At 47.8% G+C, this 15,790-nt stretch overlaps 1 protein-coding gene across 9 annotated transcripts in view; it reads left to right on the forward strand.

Moving 5' to 3' along the window:
- PLEKHH1 (pleckstrin homology, MyTH4 and FERM domain containing H1) overlaps nucleotides 1-15,790 on the forward strand; it is a 53,640-nt gene that overhangs the window by 17,126 nt on the left and 20,724 nt on the right. For 6 of the 9 annotated variants that reach the window (XM_040477470.1, XM_040477469.1, XM_040477473.1 and 3 more), the window contains exons 3-7: nucleotides 5,855-5,917; nucleotides 6,796-6,945; nucleotides 10,197-10,280; nucleotides 12,301-12,382; nucleotides 12,503-13,263. In XM_040477470.1, coding sequence (XP_040333404.1) covers nucleotides 5,855-5,917; nucleotides 6,796-6,945; nucleotides 10,197-10,280; nucleotides 12,301-12,382; nucleotides 12,503-13,263 — 1,140 coding nt within the window. The remainder of the gene's footprint in view (nucleotides 1-5,854; nucleotides 5,918-6,795; nucleotides 6,946-10,196; nucleotides 10,281-12,300; nucleotides 12,383-12,502; nucleotides 13,264-15,790) is intronic. The other 3 variants (XM_040477477.1, XM_040477475.1, XM_040477476.1) reach the window with 3 other exon arrangements.

The following is a 15,790-nucleotide window of genomic DNA, read 5'->3' on the forward strand; positions in this document are numbered from 1 at the left end:
CTTCCTTCCTTCCTTCCTTCCTTCCTTCCTTCCTTCCTTCCTTCCTTTTTTTAATGTTTATTTTTGAGAGAGAGGGACACACAGAGCTCAAGCAGGGGAGGGGCAGAGAAAGACGGAAACACAGAATTGGATGCAGGCTCCAGGCTCTGAGGTGTCAGCCCAGAGCCTGAGGCAGTGCTCAAACTCACAAACCCTGAGATCATGACCTGAGGTGAAATCAGATGCTTAACTGAGCCACCCAGGCGCCCCTCTCCTGCCTTTTCTATAGTCAGACACCAGGACAGCCCCATGGTCCTATATTTTATATTTTGGGGACTAAGCATATGATTTTCACTGAACGAAAGATCTAATAAAAAAAGTACAGTTGAAAGCCATTGTGTTTGATTACAGATAACAATTAATAGCTAAAACTGGGGGTTGCTACTCACGTGCTTGCAGGCAACTTATGTGAGCCAGATGGGTTCTAGGGAGAATTCAAGGGAACATGCTAGAGCTGGAGGAAGAAGCCACTTATTGCTGTAAGAAAATGTAACCCTAGCATGTCAGAGCTGAGTTTTCAAGGGAAGCTGGAAGCCAGGGATTGTATTGTGGAATTTCAGTTTTCACCTGACATGAGATTTGTATGTGAGAGGTACAGTGGCCAACAGTACAACAGATTCTGGAGCCAACCCTCCTGAGTTTGAATCCTGGCTCTCCCTCTTAGCCATGGGACCTGTCAGCTGAGTTACCCAACCCTTGTGCATCAGTTTCCTTATCTATACAACAGTGATAATAGGTGTGCCTGCTCCTGCCTATTGTGAAGAAGATTAAATGAGTTGATACATGTAGAGTGCTTAAACCAGTGCCAGACACACAGCAAGTGGCTTTCTTTAGTTATATCCGTGTCAGCTAAATGCTCCTAACACTGTAGGCAAAACACCCTGTAGGCTAGTAGTTAACAACCTCTGGTTTAAAGCCATTCTTGCTGTAGATGGATCATAAGTAGGAGAGCCATATAATTTATCATCTAACCCAAGATGCTTTGGAGACAGAAAAGAAGGCTCTGCTACTAATTATTCTGGGACAACAGGTGAACACCAGACTGTCCCAGGCAAACTGGTCTCCCTGATTCTAAGTGTCTTCTCTGTGTACAAAAAACCAACAAATAGCTAACTATAAACTGCTCAGTAAGTGCCAAGTTGTGCACGTGAGCTTTAAATGAGGCATCTTGTGTAATATTCCCAACAACCCTAGGAGGTGGAGAGTCATTACTCTTTTTTTTTCCTGGTGAGGAAACTGAGGCACAGAGCTGTTAAGGAACTTACCTAAAGGCACACCATGGCAGAGCCAGTCAGGTTCAAGCCTTCATGCTAGCCCTGTCCCAATCTCTCTAGTGGGTGCAAAGCAGCGGTAAGAAGGTTGAACCCCCTTTTCAAAGGGATAGCTGAGCACCAGCATGGCCCAGCTCTTGGCTCAGGCCACAGCTCAGGATTGTGTTGGGAGCTCATGCGAGTGCCTACTGGTCTCACTGCCATGGGGCTGCCATTTCAGAGCACCATGAGTATAACAAGGAGCTGTGGACACGGGGATTAAGTACCAGGTTGCTGCCAAGTGCATTTCATCGGGTTGCTGCAGCCAGTATCAGAGCAGCTTATTTATGAGTCTCATGTGCCAGTCACAGCTGGTGAAAGTGGATCCGCCTAAAAAGCACTAAAAGTCAGCCTCCCAAACCTGACACCTACTTGGCTGGTGGATCACCCCAGGCCCACAGACTAAAAGGACAGCTGAGGACACGGTCCTGGGGAACCCTCTGATAGGAGAAATAGAACCTAAATAAGTGGTGGCCCCATATGCAAGCTTAAAGAACAGTCTGCCATTGTGAAAAGTATTGATGCTGGCATTAAATGAAGTTTGAATACTCTAAGAATGACGTTCCAGCATAGACACACCTGGAGTATTCCTGTGGCAGTGGAGAGAATATGCTTTCGTAAAAACAGGGAAACATAATGTTAAAAATATTCTTTTTGGGATGCCTGGGTGGCTCAGTTGGTTAAATGGCCAACTCTTGATTTCAGCTCAGGTCATGATCTCATGGGTTCATGAGTTCAAGCCCCACATCAGGCTCTGCACTGATAACACAGAGCTTGCTTCAGATCCTCTGTCTCCCTCTCTCTATGCCCTTCTCCCATTTGCACACATGCTCGCTCTCTCTCTCTGTCTCTCTCTCTGTCTCTCTCAAAAATAAACAAATGTTAAAAATTTTAAAAAACATTCTTTTCAAACAAGGATGGCAGGTTGTTGGTAATTGTTGGAGCATAGTGATAGATACATGGATCGTTATACTATACTCTTTAAAAAGTTCCAGATGTTCAAAATGTTTTCAATGTTCAAACATTAGTTTTAGAAGAAAAAAAAAATGCTCCAGCATAAAGATGAATACCAAATGCTTTGAGTTTTGAGTGTCCCAGCCAGCAAGGTAAGAACAGCTGAGAGTCTGTAGCAATATGGGGACCCTGTGGCAGCCAGCCCGAGAATGGGAGGAGACCCCAGGCTCTGCAAGGTGCCTTCCTTTCCATTTGCTTCAGCGATAGCATACTTTAAGGGGATGTCTAGTAGTAAAATCTTGAGGGGAAAAATGCTCACCTTGTTGTCAATAACAGAGTGATTTCTGGCTCTGACCAGTGTCATTGACCACTCTTGACCCAAATGGAAATGCCCAGCTGGGAGGTAGGACTCCAGTACAATTCTGTTCTTCACTCTACCTTGGTTTCTCCATCTATAAAATAGGAAGACAGGTTTTTCTCTTGAATGAAATTTGAAAATATCCGACAGTTGTTAGAGAAGGTTATGGATATGAGAGATCATTTCCTATGGAAATCCTATGTGTTCTGAGCTACAAAGCAGATGTTAGATCAGAATGGTCCAGCTGAAGATTAATCTAGGAGACTTGTCAAGAATCCAAAGCCTTCCCATTCAATATTTCATTGTATTTTTATTTTATTTTATTATAGATTTTTTTTTCAGTTTGTTTATTTTGAAAAAGAGAGGGAGGGAGGGAGAAAGGGACAGAGAATGAGAATCCCTAGCAGGCTTTGCACTATCAGTGCAGAGCCTGATGCAGGACTCGAACTCACAAACCATGAAATCATGACCTGAGCCCAAACCAAGAGTTGGACACTTAACCAGCTGAGCCACCCAGGTGCCCCGTTTTTTATTTTATTTTATTAAGTAATCTGTATATCCAATGTGGACTCGAACTCACGACCCCAAGATCAAGAGTCCCATGCTCTACTTACTGAGCCAGTCAGGTGCCCTTCATTATATTCTTTAAAAAATTAAATGCTCCCAGCAACTATATTAGAGTTGCTTCTAAGGTGGGCCAAAACTTCAACTCTGGATAGCTTCAGCAAATGGAATTTATTTGGGGGATCCTGGGACAGCTCACAGAACTAAAAGAATTACCTAACAATCATGACTTAATGAAGTTTGTGCACAATCTCTTGTGCAGCCCCTGCCTCTTTTTTCTGGTTCCTCAATCCCAGATGTCAGATTCCTAGGGACAGAGAATCTGGCCTAGTCAGGTCTGGTGCCAAAGAGGGATGGGATATATAGTACTAACCTGGTCACTGGGGGCCACTGCTGTGTGTCATTGTACACTTCCCTGACCAAATAGAATTCTTGTTGCTCTGGGGGCAACCACCCCTATAACCATAATATCAGTTTATGCTATGCTGTTATCTTCTCTGTAATTGCAAAGAAACGTTTGAAGGTCAAGGGATTCTTGTAACACAGGCTCTAGGGACTATTTGATTTTGAATGTTTGTTTATTTATTTAGAGAGTGTGAGTGGGGGAAGGGCAGAGAGAGACAGTGATAGGATCCAAAGTGGGCTCTGCACTGACATCAGCAAGCCTGATGTGGGGTTCACACTCATGAACTGTGAGATCATGACCTGAGCCGAAGTTGGACACTCAACTGACTGAGCCACCCAGGTGCCCCTGTTTGATTTTGCAAAGGCCACCTGACTCTGACTGATGCCTGCATCTGGCAAGAACCAGTCCACTCTTTCAGGCTTGAGTCAAGAGGCTTGATCTCTTTTTTTTTTTTTTTTTTTTTTTTTAAGAGAGAGAGAGAGAGAGTGCAAGTAGGGGAGAGGGGAAGAGGGAGAGGAAGAATCTTAAGCAGTCTCCATGCTCAGCATGGATCCCAACACAGGGCTCGATCCCGTGACCCTGGGATTATGACCTGAGCCAAAATCAAGAGTTAGACACTCAACTAACTGAGTCACCCAGGCACCCCTTGTTCATGATTATTAAGCCCAGGAGAGGAAGGAAAGAAGAGATGTAGGCATCCTTGGCCTGAGCACATGAATGCCTATCAGAGGTGGTCCTGTCCATTGGCAGTCCAAGGGGCATTTTTGTCCCATGGGTTGTAAATCTTGAGTTGTACTTGGGATACTCAGATCCTTTCTGAAAGCATCTCTATCACCCCAATCTCAAGAAAAAGGAAAAAATGGATGAGGAAAGGCTGCCCTGTGAAAAGAGGTGCCCCAGGTTCTCAAACATGAACCACTGCCAGGGAACTTTCCTTTCACTGCCCAGCACCAACCAGGGGGGCTCCTTCTCTTCCATCCTTTAATCAAGAATGGAAGGCAGAATTTCTCTTGAGCAGACAAGAGATTGGGAAAGAGAGAAGGGATTAATTGCTCAGTTTGCTGGTAAATATCAAGCCAGGGTCAAGGCCAAAGAGAGAAGGTTGAGTAGCTGGAGAAAAGGCTAGATCTGCAGAGATGAGGTGGGCAAGGGCTGGCCGGAAGCTTGGAAGATGAGGTCTGTACAGCCTCCCGGAGGACAGGGCTGGTCTGTTAAGTCTCTAGTGTATGTTTAATGCATACATGTTGCCTGGGGGCAAGGCAGGGTGGAGAAGGAAGCAGGTGACTTTACTGGCCACAGCACATGGCAGCAGGTGGCTCCTGATAGGGTGAGTCAGATGTGTGACGCTTCTGCAGAGCCTTTGTGTGATGGTGTACATGGTCCAGTGCACAGCGGAGCCCTGACCAGGGAAGGATGGGAGCTGAATTCCAGCCCATGCTCCACTTACCATGAGCTTGTGAAGATGCAGAGATGATGTGGGCTTGTTAGCATCTCCTTAGCCTTCAGCTTACAGCTGGTCCCTGATGAGCCTACGTACAGAGGTCCCTTTGCTTGGGCCAGTTGGCATAAGATTCCAGAACTGCTGAGGTCCTCGGACCTGAATGGCATGCCTCTCCTGGTAGTAAGATGGAATTTTTAAAAATGTGTCTTGAGTTTCTCTGTTTAAGACTAAAGAAGTCAAATAAGGTGATACCTATAAATGCCATTTATAGTCCAAGGTGTCCTTGATAAGGGATAAATATTTTTCCCCAGCCAGTGAGCTATCCTTGGCTGGAAAGGAACATTCTCTTACTGCTGACATGGTGGGGTCTCACGTGGGAGTACGTTCCATGCCAGGCATGTGGCAAGCCGGTACTGCCTGGGACCTGGCGCTGAGGAGACTGAGGGCTGAGGGCAGCACTACTTCCTGAAGAACGATGGTGGGACACGGCTGCCCCACGTAGGTACCCCACACACAGGAGAAAGAACTAGGCTTTTACTCGTTCAGCAGAGAGGACAGCAGCTCTAAGCTCTTTACCTGCCTCATAAATTCAGGATAAAGGAGCAGAGGGTTGCCATGAAAATCTTTGTCTTGATACCCTTGAGCCACTTAAATTGAAATGAGCAATTTAAGCTCAATTTAAGCCTGTGTGGAGTGTCCACACAATTTACTCACGTTGCCCTGATGCCATGGTTGGAGTAGAGACACCCACCTACATTAGTCCTTCCTCTCTGGTTGAGCAGATGCAGGAGCTGGAGCAGAGGCTGCTGGAGGCAGAGCAGAGAGCAGAGAATGCGGAGACCCAGGTAACCGGGGCAGGGGATTGGTGGGACTGTGCAGCAGAAATGGCCGTTGGCCTTTCCTGATCCTTTTCATGGACACACACAGACATACTCATCACCCTGACAAGCTCCTTATGGGGACAAGGAAAACCAGCAGTCATGTGATAGTTCTCCTGAACAAATTAAGGTTCATGGAGCTCTCTTTGGGCATGAAGGAGTCTTTGGGTAAGGGTTAGTGCATGAGTGGGTGGCTGGATTAGTCCACACAGGCCACGTTATGCTGAGGTAACAGGTCTGACATCTTAGCACCTTCTCACATTTATTTCTTAGTCATGGTATCTCTCCATTGTGGGTTAGCTGGGGATTCTGCCTCCCATAGGGACTTGGGGGTTGAGGCTGCTGGAGCTCTCTCCAGCTTCCACCTGGACCCTCTGAAACATGCAGCCTCCTTGGTTGCCATGGCAGGAAGAGAGCTTAAATATTTCAGCCTAAAAATGCTGAGTCACTCCATTCAGACCCACTGGCGGGAGTGAATTCCATGGCCATCTGACTATAAGAGGGCTGGGAAATATTGAAAGCACAGGGCCATTCAGTGAACAGCAAATATCTCTGCCACAGTGAGATTTAAGCAGTTTCTCTCTGGGCTGTTTGTCCTGCCCAGCTTGTCCCTGTTGGGGTCCCCAGAGTTAGATGGCCTGATACCCAGCCATTTCTTTTTTGTCAATTCCTTAGTTTGCCCAGATGAGGCTTAATAAATGGTTATTGACTTAATTGGCCCCAACTGCTCTGGGTGAGGGCTCTGCCTGTGAACCATGGGCTGGGGTGTCAGGAAGTATCCCAGGGCATGTGAGCAGCTATTTCACACACACATCCCAACCCTGTGTGATGATGGTACTTTTAAGGTGGGTGTGATGGAGGAGAAGGTGAAACTGTCCAATCTGAAGAATGTGGACTCAGCCGGCAGCCTGCACCGGAAGTACCAGGAATTGCTGAAAGCCATGCAGAGCAAAGATGAGCTTATCAGCCAGCTGGAGGCACAGCTGGAGAAGCAGGTAAGCGCTGACTGCAGAGCGGCACCAATGCCCTCTGCAGCATCCATTGCCATTGGCCACACCTTCATGAACAGACCCCCTCTGCTTGAGCCTTCCGTTGGTGGGGAGCTCACTCCCTCCTGAGACTGTTCTTTTGCATGGAGATTTAACTATTAGAAGGTACATTGGGAGCCAGGCAGGGGATGGATATAGTGGGGAAAGAACCTTGGAGGCAAATTGATCTGGGTTTGGATCCCCTCGCTAGCACCTGCTGCTCTCTGTGGGCAAATAAGTCATTGATTCACATTTTACACATCTGTAAGGTGGGGGTTATAATACGCCATAGGGCTGTCCAGAAAGTGAACTCAGGTATCAGACATGAAGTTGGTGTTTGGTAAGGAGAGCCTGTCTTTCTCCACCCTGGCCTTGACATGACACCTGTGGTTATCAGAGCAGCTCACAGCTGGGCAGTCAGCATTGGTCACCTGGTTGGCCAAAGTTTCTCACTGAACTTGAGCAGGCAGAGGCCAAAGTTGCTGCCTCCTCTGAGGCAGGCAAGGCCTCTTGTCCTGAGCACATGGGTGCCCAGGAGAGGCCACTGCCCAGCATTCCAGCTACAGTTAGCCCCTTTGCTCCAGAAAGGGTATCTGAGAAACATCAGTCCGCCAATTCCCTGTATCTAGCCTCCTCCCCTTTACAGTTCAGTTAACTTCATCCGATGCTGTGCCTTCCTTCTGTCCTTGGCCTTACCTACTGGTTATCCCCTGGTGCCAGAGTGCCATTATTTCCAACAAACACCCTTACAGTGTGACCAGATGACTTTTAATTTTCCACATGAGTATTCTTCCATGAAGGTCCCAGCTAGTCCCAGAAGTATTTTCCCACCATCACAGGCAAATTTGTAATCATTCATCAGCATTCACTGAACATACCCATTGTGCGTGGTGCCTTTGTATGTTCTGGGGCACCCCAGCATGTGTTCCTGAAAAATCATGGAAAAATAGAATGTGGACACATGCAATCTTTAGCCAGTCATTCATTGACTTTAAAGATACCTTACCTCCTTTTTTGAGTGGTTCACAGAAGTGGCAGCATCTGGGGATTAGTGGGCAAAATGATTCCTGCTGAAGCTTAGATCAGAAAAAAATCATTTTACAATAATAAAAGGTCAGAATAGAAAGAATGCTGTTCTACAAGTCCGTAGACCTGGGTTTAGTTCTGGCTGTGCTGCCCAAACTGACAGAGGCAAGTCACTTCACCCTCTGGGCCTCAGTTGCTGCAGCCCTATAAAGAGGGTATCAAACTAGGTCAGGGGTTGGCAGACTAGTCCTTTAAAGGGCCAGATAGTAAGTACTCTCTGGTCTCTGTTGCAGCTCTTCAGCTCTACTGTTGTATCACGAAAGTAGACAATTCAAAGTAGACAATTCGTAAATGAATAGGCACAGCTGTGTTCCAGTACAGTATTTATAAAAATAGGCAGGGCAGGGGGCGTGGACCAGGTGGAGGCCTGGACTGTGGCCAGTTTGCAAACCTCTTAAACTGGATAACCTTAAGGTCCTTCCAATGTTCATTGTGAATGTTTCTTGTGTATCAAAGGACAGCATTCCATTTTCATTTTCATTTTTTATGCAAGCCCTAACACTTAGGTTATTAACCAGTTCAGAGTTTTTTTTGTTTTTGTTGCTTAAATAATATTGCAACTAATGATTCCTAAGCTGTGGGTTTGTTAAGTCAGCAGTGTATACATTTAAAACTTAACAGGGGTGCCTGGGTGGTTCAGTCAGTTAAACGTCTGATTTCAGCTTAGGTCATGATATCGTAGTTCGTGAGTTCGAGCCCTCCATCGAGCTCTGTGCTGACAGCTTGGAGCCTGGAGCCTGCTTTGGATTCTGTGTCTCCCTTTCTCTCTGCTCCTCCTCTACTCATGCTCTGTCTCTCTCTCTCTCTCTCAAAAATAAATAAACATTAAAAAAATTTTTAACTTGATAGATACTATCAAATTGCTGCCCCAGAAGACCTTGCCAATTTGTATAAGAGGGATTGTTTTCCAACATCCTTGACAATATCGGATATTTCAGACTTTTAAATTGTGTTAGTCTGATAGAGGAAAATGTCTTTTATGTGCATTTTTAAAATTATGATTGAGGTTGAACAGCCTTTCATGGTTTTCTTTCATGGTTTTCTTTCCCTTTATTTCTCTTTCTGTTGACTTCCTGTTAATATTCTTTTTTTTTTTTATTTTTTTTTTCAACGTTTATTTATTTTGGGGACAGAGAGAGACAGAGCATGAACAGGGGAGGGGCAGAGAGAGAGGGAGACACAGAATCGGAAACAGGCTCCAGGCTCTGAGCCATCAGCCCAGAGCCTGACGCGGGGCTCGAACTCCCGGACCGCGAGATCGTGACCTGGCTGAAGTCGGACGCCTAACCGACTGCACCACCCAGGCGCCCCTTTGTTAATATTCTTTTTGCGTGTATTTATTTGTTTGTTCATTTCAAGTTAGCCCTCTGTATGTAAGTCATTTGTGTTGTAAATCATCCCTCAATTGGTCTTTTGATTTTGTTTAAGGAAACTTTTTTTTTTGTCATGTAGTAATTTACAGTGATAGTATAGACTTTATTAGTCTTTTTCTTCATGTTTTTTGGGGTATGTATCATGCCTAGGAAGCCTTTTCACACTTTAAGAATATTTTTAGGGGCGCCTGGGTGGCTCAGTCAGTTAAGCATCCAACTTTGGCTCAGGTCATGATCTCGCAGTTCGTGAGTTCGAGCCCTGCATCAGGCTCCGCGCTGACAGTGCGGAGCCTGCTTGGGATTCTCTCTCCCTCTCTCTCTGCCCCTTATCCACTTGCACTCTCGCCCTCTCTCTTTCTCTCTCAAAATGAATAAACTTAAAAAAAAAAAAAAGGGGCGCCTGGGTGGCTCAGTCCGTTGAGCGTCCGACTTCAGCTCAGGTCACAATCTCGAGGTCTGTGAGTTCAAGCCCCGCATCAGGCTCTGGGCTGATGGCTCAGAGCCTGGAGCCTGCTTCTGATTCTGTGTCTCCCTCTCTCTCTCTGCCCCTCCCCCATTCATGCTCTGTCTCTCTCTGTCTCAAAAATAAATAAATGTTAAAAAAAAGAGTATTTTTAAAATTCATAAATGGATTTATTGTTTTTCCATCAGATCACCCCCCTCTAATTGCTTGATATTCCTTCTTGGGGCTTCCCACCTCCAGTTGTTCACTAAACCGGTGGCTGCTATGACTAATGAAAGGCCCTCTGTTTCTTGCAGAAGCAAATGAGAGCTGAAGAAGCAAAAGTTGTCCAAGAAAAAGCTGCAAAGATCAAAGAATGGGTGACCCTGAAGTTAGCAGAGGTTAGTTGAAAACTCATCTCGGGAAGCCTGGAATGCACATGCAATGCGAGTGGGGTCCCTCCATCCCAGCATTTTTCTGCCTCCTGTTTGTGGGGCCTTGACTGACCTCCGTTGTGTTAACCATGTGTCCTCCATTTAGCTTAAACCCTGAGACTTGGCATTTTCACCTTTCCCTTCCTCCTGTGGTGCTTGGGCTTCCCTAGAGCTCGTGATTAGCTTTGTGTTTGGGGAAGAGTGAGTCTCACTTCTGAGGTGTCATGCCATTTTCTTCCTGAAAGCACACACACCCTTACGTCTACCCTCCCCACTTCCTCCTCTGTCCTTTCCATTCTTTTCAAGTGGTTTTTGTGGTGGTGGTAAAATATACATAAAATTTACCATTTTCACCATTTTTAGTATGCAATTTAGTGGCATTAAGTACATTCACAATGCTGTGCAACCATTACTACTGTCTATTTCCAAAACTCTCATTACCCCTAAATAGCACCTGTGTATCCATTAGACCCTAGGTCCTCTATTCTCTCATCCCCCAGTCCCTGACCACCCCAGTGCCTTTTTTTTAAAATTTTTTTAATGTTTGTTTATTTTTGAGAGAGAGAGAGATAGAGCATGAGCAGGGGAAGGGCAGAGAGACAGAGAGAGAGAGAGAATCTGAAGCAGGGTCCAGGCTCTGAGCTGTCAGCACAGAGCCTGACACAGGGCTCAAACTCATGAACTGTGAGATCGTGACCTGAGCTGAAGTCAGATGCCCAACCAACTGAACCATCCAGGTGCCCCTTGATAGTCCCAGTCCTGCTTTTTCCACCTCTAGCCGTTCATTTCTGTAGTTCATCACTTGCTGCAGCTTAATTTAGGAAAACTTGGGGCTGGAAGCTACAGTGATACTCGCAACAGAAAACAAAAAGCAAAACAAAAGGGAAGGGATTTGAAGTTTGGAAGAGGACAAACATCAACTTTTCTTCCTCTGTCCTGACACAAGTGATTCATACGTGCAGGAGGTATTGGCTCTTTTTGCCTCCCGTGTCCTGCTGTGGATGCACATCTCAGGTCACCTGCTAGACGACAAGTGCTTGGGAACAGAACTGATACCTGGTTTGCCTCCATATTTGCTAAAAGGTGCTCCAAAAAGTGGGTTGGGTTTTATTCAGAAGAACATGTAGCAGCCATGAGATGGGTCTCATAGATAATAAGTTTAGTAAAAGAAACCAGACCCAGGGGTGCCGGGTGGCTCAGTCGGTTAAGTGTCCAACTTTGGCTCAGGTCATTATCTCACGGTTTGTGAATTCGAGCCCCGTGTCGGGCTCCGTGCTGACTGCTCGGAGCCTGGAACCTGCTTCAGATTCTGTGTCTCCCTCTCTCTCTGGCCCTCCCCCGCTCACACTCTGTCTCTCTCTCTCTCTTTCAATAATAAAATAAATATTAAAAAAAATAAAAAAATAAAAAAAAGCCAGACCCAGAAGCACATACTGTGTAATCCTTTTAGACAAAAATGGGCACCACTAAGCCAATGTGTGGAGGGTGCATACTTCGATGATGAAACCCGGAAAGCAAGGAAGTGAGTCTCATATACCTAGAAGAGTGGTTGCCTTTGTAGGAAGGGAGAAACACATGGCCAGGAAGGGGTAATTTGTTGTTGACAGTGCTGGCAGATTCCTGTTTCTTGACCTGTGTGGTGATCACATGAGTAGTCACTTCACAGTCATTTGTTAAGCTGTTCATTGATGTGATATGTAGTTTTCTGTGTATTACATTTCACATATTTTTTTTTTTTAAAGAGGTTAAAATATCTAGAAAAGGTGCAGGGGCTGCCAAATAGACTTCTGTCTCAACCCAAACTGGTTAGCACAGAGGAAGGGGGTAGGTCAGGGCTCCCTGGGAGGGTCAGCCCTGGATTACTGGGGCACCAAGTGTTCTTTTTTCAAAGATTTGATCTTAAAAAAGGATTTTTAATCTTATTTTGAATTCTATGCCTGAACCTGTAGGTTGAGTATTCTAAATCTTTATTTTTCTTTTTGGGCAGCTTGAGTTGGAGAATCAGCACCTGAGGAGTAGTAATCAGCAGTTGGTAGAGCAGGTGGGAGCTCTTCAAGATGCTCTAGAAGGTCAGTAGGCCGGGCTTTGTGTGTGTATGTACGTGCGCGCATGCGCGCACATGTGTGTGTTAGAGCGTGGGCCGAACCCGAGGGAGCTCTCAATATGCCTGTTTTTCACCCCAACCACAGCTCTTCAGATGGCACCTTTGGGAAAGTTGTTGGTGGCCCCCCAGGAAACCCCAGAGCAGGATTCTGGCTCTTCGGGGCCAGGGACCCAGCCGACAGGGCAGGACCGTGGTCCTCAGGCCCAGGGTGCCCTGAAGGCAGCTATGCCTGCACCTTCTACAGGTGCTCTGCAGAGCAAGGACTCTGTTCCTAAAGCAGGAATTTCCTTGGAGGATTCGAGTTCCATCATGGTCCATCCTGGAGAAATATCAGAGGCCAAGACCTTTCCACCTCGTCTGGGAAGAGAGGGCTCTCCCCGCCGGCTGTGTGTGAAGTCTCGCACCCACAGACATGGTTCAGCTTCCTGGGGTGAGGGCCTGGTCATTGCTCAGGGTGGGACACTCCCTGGGACAAAGAACTCTGCCAGGGAAGGTGGTCCGGGCTGCAGCCTGACTCTCCCGAAGGTGCGGGCCCCCAGCAACCCCCGGGACAGCATCCAGCTGGCCAAGCGGCACCACAGCCAGCCCCAGGTGGGCCCTGGGCCCTTCAACCACGTGGTGAGCATTGAGGTTGGGACCCTCTCAGCCTTCCACCCCTCCAGCCTTCCTGAGGTGGAGGCCCGAGCTGAGCTCCGGGAGGAACCAGAAAACATGGAGATGGAGGAGCAACCCCCAGCCAGGAAGGAGGAGGAAAGAAAGAGCCCGAAGGCCCCCAGAGCTGAGCCGGAGGAAGTGGATTTGGGCAACAAACCTCCCACACCCCCTCTGCACCGGTTTCCATCCTGGGTAAGAGGCACAACCTGGGAGCTGGGCAGAGTGGCAGAGCTGCTCATGAAGCACAGCCTCATGCCTTCATGCCAAGTGTGAGATGAGGCTCTCATCCTCACGGCCAACCGGCAGGGGGTGGGGCCAGGAGTGACTGGATGGTGGCTGGCTGTCATTTAGGAGCCTGTGCCACGCACCAAACCGGGCGCTTTGTGCACATTTTCTCATTTAATCTCCGCGACCCTTTGAGGTGGTACAGTGCCGTGGTGAAGAGCACAGGTGCCAGAATCAAACCACTAGGGTTGAAGTGGTAACCGCGTCACTAGTTACTAAACCTGTGCACCTCGGTTTCCCTATCTGTAACGGGGGGATAATAGTACTTCCCTTACCAGGCTGTGGTGAGGGTTGAATGTGCTAGCAGGTGCCTGCGGTGGTGGTTCACAGTAAGTGTTGGCCATGATTGTTATTTCCGAGCCTTAGCTTCCTTACTTGTAACACTGGATAAGAGAGGGTAATGTCTGGGGGCATTGCCTCAGAATCGATGATCTGGCGTGGGGAACACCGAGGAGACAAGACCAGCCGTGCATTAATCTTTACAGAGCTGGGTGATGGCTACATGAGGTCATTCTTTATTCTCTTCATTCCACTTTTGTGTCTGTTTGGCATTTTCCACGATAAACAGTTAAAATAAAAATGGGGGGCGGTGGGTGGACATGAATGAGGTTGTATAGGGAGTGTGGAGGATGAGATGAGATACTGGGTGTCGAGTGTGTAGCTCAGGGCCCAGCACGTGTGCAGGACCCTGTGTGAGGAGTCAGGTGCTGTTCCTCTTACAGATGGGAAACTGCTGTCCCCACAGACTTAGTTACTTGCCCAAGGTCATGTAGCAGTCAGTGAGGAGCCAGGCTTTAAATGTGGGCCCCGCTGCCTCCAGAGCCCAGCTCTCACCTTCCAGCTGTACTGCCTCTTAGGGGACATCACAGTGCAGATGTCAGCTTCTTACTCATGCTTGGACCCCTGGATGCGTGTGAGGCAGGTGGTAGGAGACATCTGAGTGTCAGGCTCCTGGCAGCACAGGGAGCAGGGTACGGGGGTAGCGGTTGGGTACTTCAGGGCGATACCACCTTACACCACTGTTCGGAGAACTGCCTTTTCAGCAGCATCTTCCGGGGTCTCCTTTTGAAATGCTGGTGGTCCAGGGAGCCTCAGCACCCCAGGCATATGGGTCACATCCTTAGCAGTGCTTGCTGGCCAGCACTGATCACTGCAAGGGGGCCTGATAGCTGCAGACACAGCCATGCCTGGGAGTGGGGCCTCTGGGGAGGGCTAGGACAGTCTTCAGGCCATATGCTGCTGACCTGTCCCTGAAGCTCCAGGATCATGGGAACATCACACAAGGCACCTCCCCAAGAGGAAGGGTGAGGTAGAGGGGAGAAGAAGGAGTGGGCAGAGAAGGAGCAAAGGGGTGGGCAGGGTAACAGTGGAGAGGATGTTGGAAAGGAGGGCAGGGCCAGGCCAGGCTGGACCACCACAGACCATCCCTCCTCTTTTTCATTATTGTCTGGTAACTACAAATGCGCTAGAATCCAAAAGCAGAGGCAGGCAGTGAGGGAGCATTCGGGCAAGGGATGTGACAAGAGGGCTTAGCAGGTGTTACCAGAAAAACATGCTGCTCACTTTTGCCATTTTTGCCAAAATATAGCCGTCCACCGTGATGGCTCAGAGCAGTTCTTGTGTTCTGCCTGTACAGGTTAAGAGGGTGTTGGGGGGAGGAGGAGAGTGACACAAGAGGAAAAGGGAGTGAATATAAGATGCTCTGGACAACATTTTCCCCATGTGAACATCAGGGAAGCTCTGGGGATGAAGGTTTGAAGGGGTATCAGGTGTTCCCACAGGCCCTCCCTGCTCTCAGCTGGGTCGGCCATACCAGCCTACAGAGGAGCTGTCTCCTGTTCACAGCCCTCATTGTAACTTGCTCCCAAGAAACACAAGATAGGTGCCTACCCTCTCTTCTCAGGTGGGACCACCTGGGCAGTGACCATCTGAGAGGAAATCAAGACTAGAAATTGGAAATCGAGAGGGCATTTCTCAGGGGAAGGAGGCAAATATACGGATTCACCAATTCGAGCATGCAGAGCCATTTTTCTGTTGATTCTCAAAACAACCTTGTGAGTTAGGCAGTCAGTCGATAACTTTTGTGAAACACTCCCAAGTCTGTTTTACCCAAATCCCTCAAGCTTTGCTTACATTCTGTCTGTGAAGTTAAAGGAATTCCGTGACCAGGACTGGCAGGACCAGTCTCTTCCTGGGATCCCCTTTCTCACCACCCTGTCTCTTACCTTCCCATCCCTCTGCTCAGCTCAGGGGAGGTCCCACCCAGCCCTCTCTCCCCCACGTGCCCCAGAGCTGCTGCTCCTCTCTGGGGGACATCCCACTAGCACCTCATGGCCCTTCCAGCCCCAGTCCCGCTGCCTCCCTGAGCCAGCCAGGCCCACCTTCCCTAGTCCTTGTGACTTTCCTGTCACCTGAGAAGGTCTTTGTTTCTCTT

This window comes from Herpailurus yagouaroundi, unplaced genomic scaffold (assembly GCF_014898765.1).
Source record: "Herpailurus yagouaroundi ecotype Mexico unplaced genomic scaffold, PumYag 141, whole genome shotgun sequence".
In the NCBI taxonomy this organism is placed as follows: domain Eukaryota; kingdom Metazoa; phylum Chordata; class Mammalia; order Carnivora; family Felidae; genus Herpailurus; species Herpailurus yagouaroundi.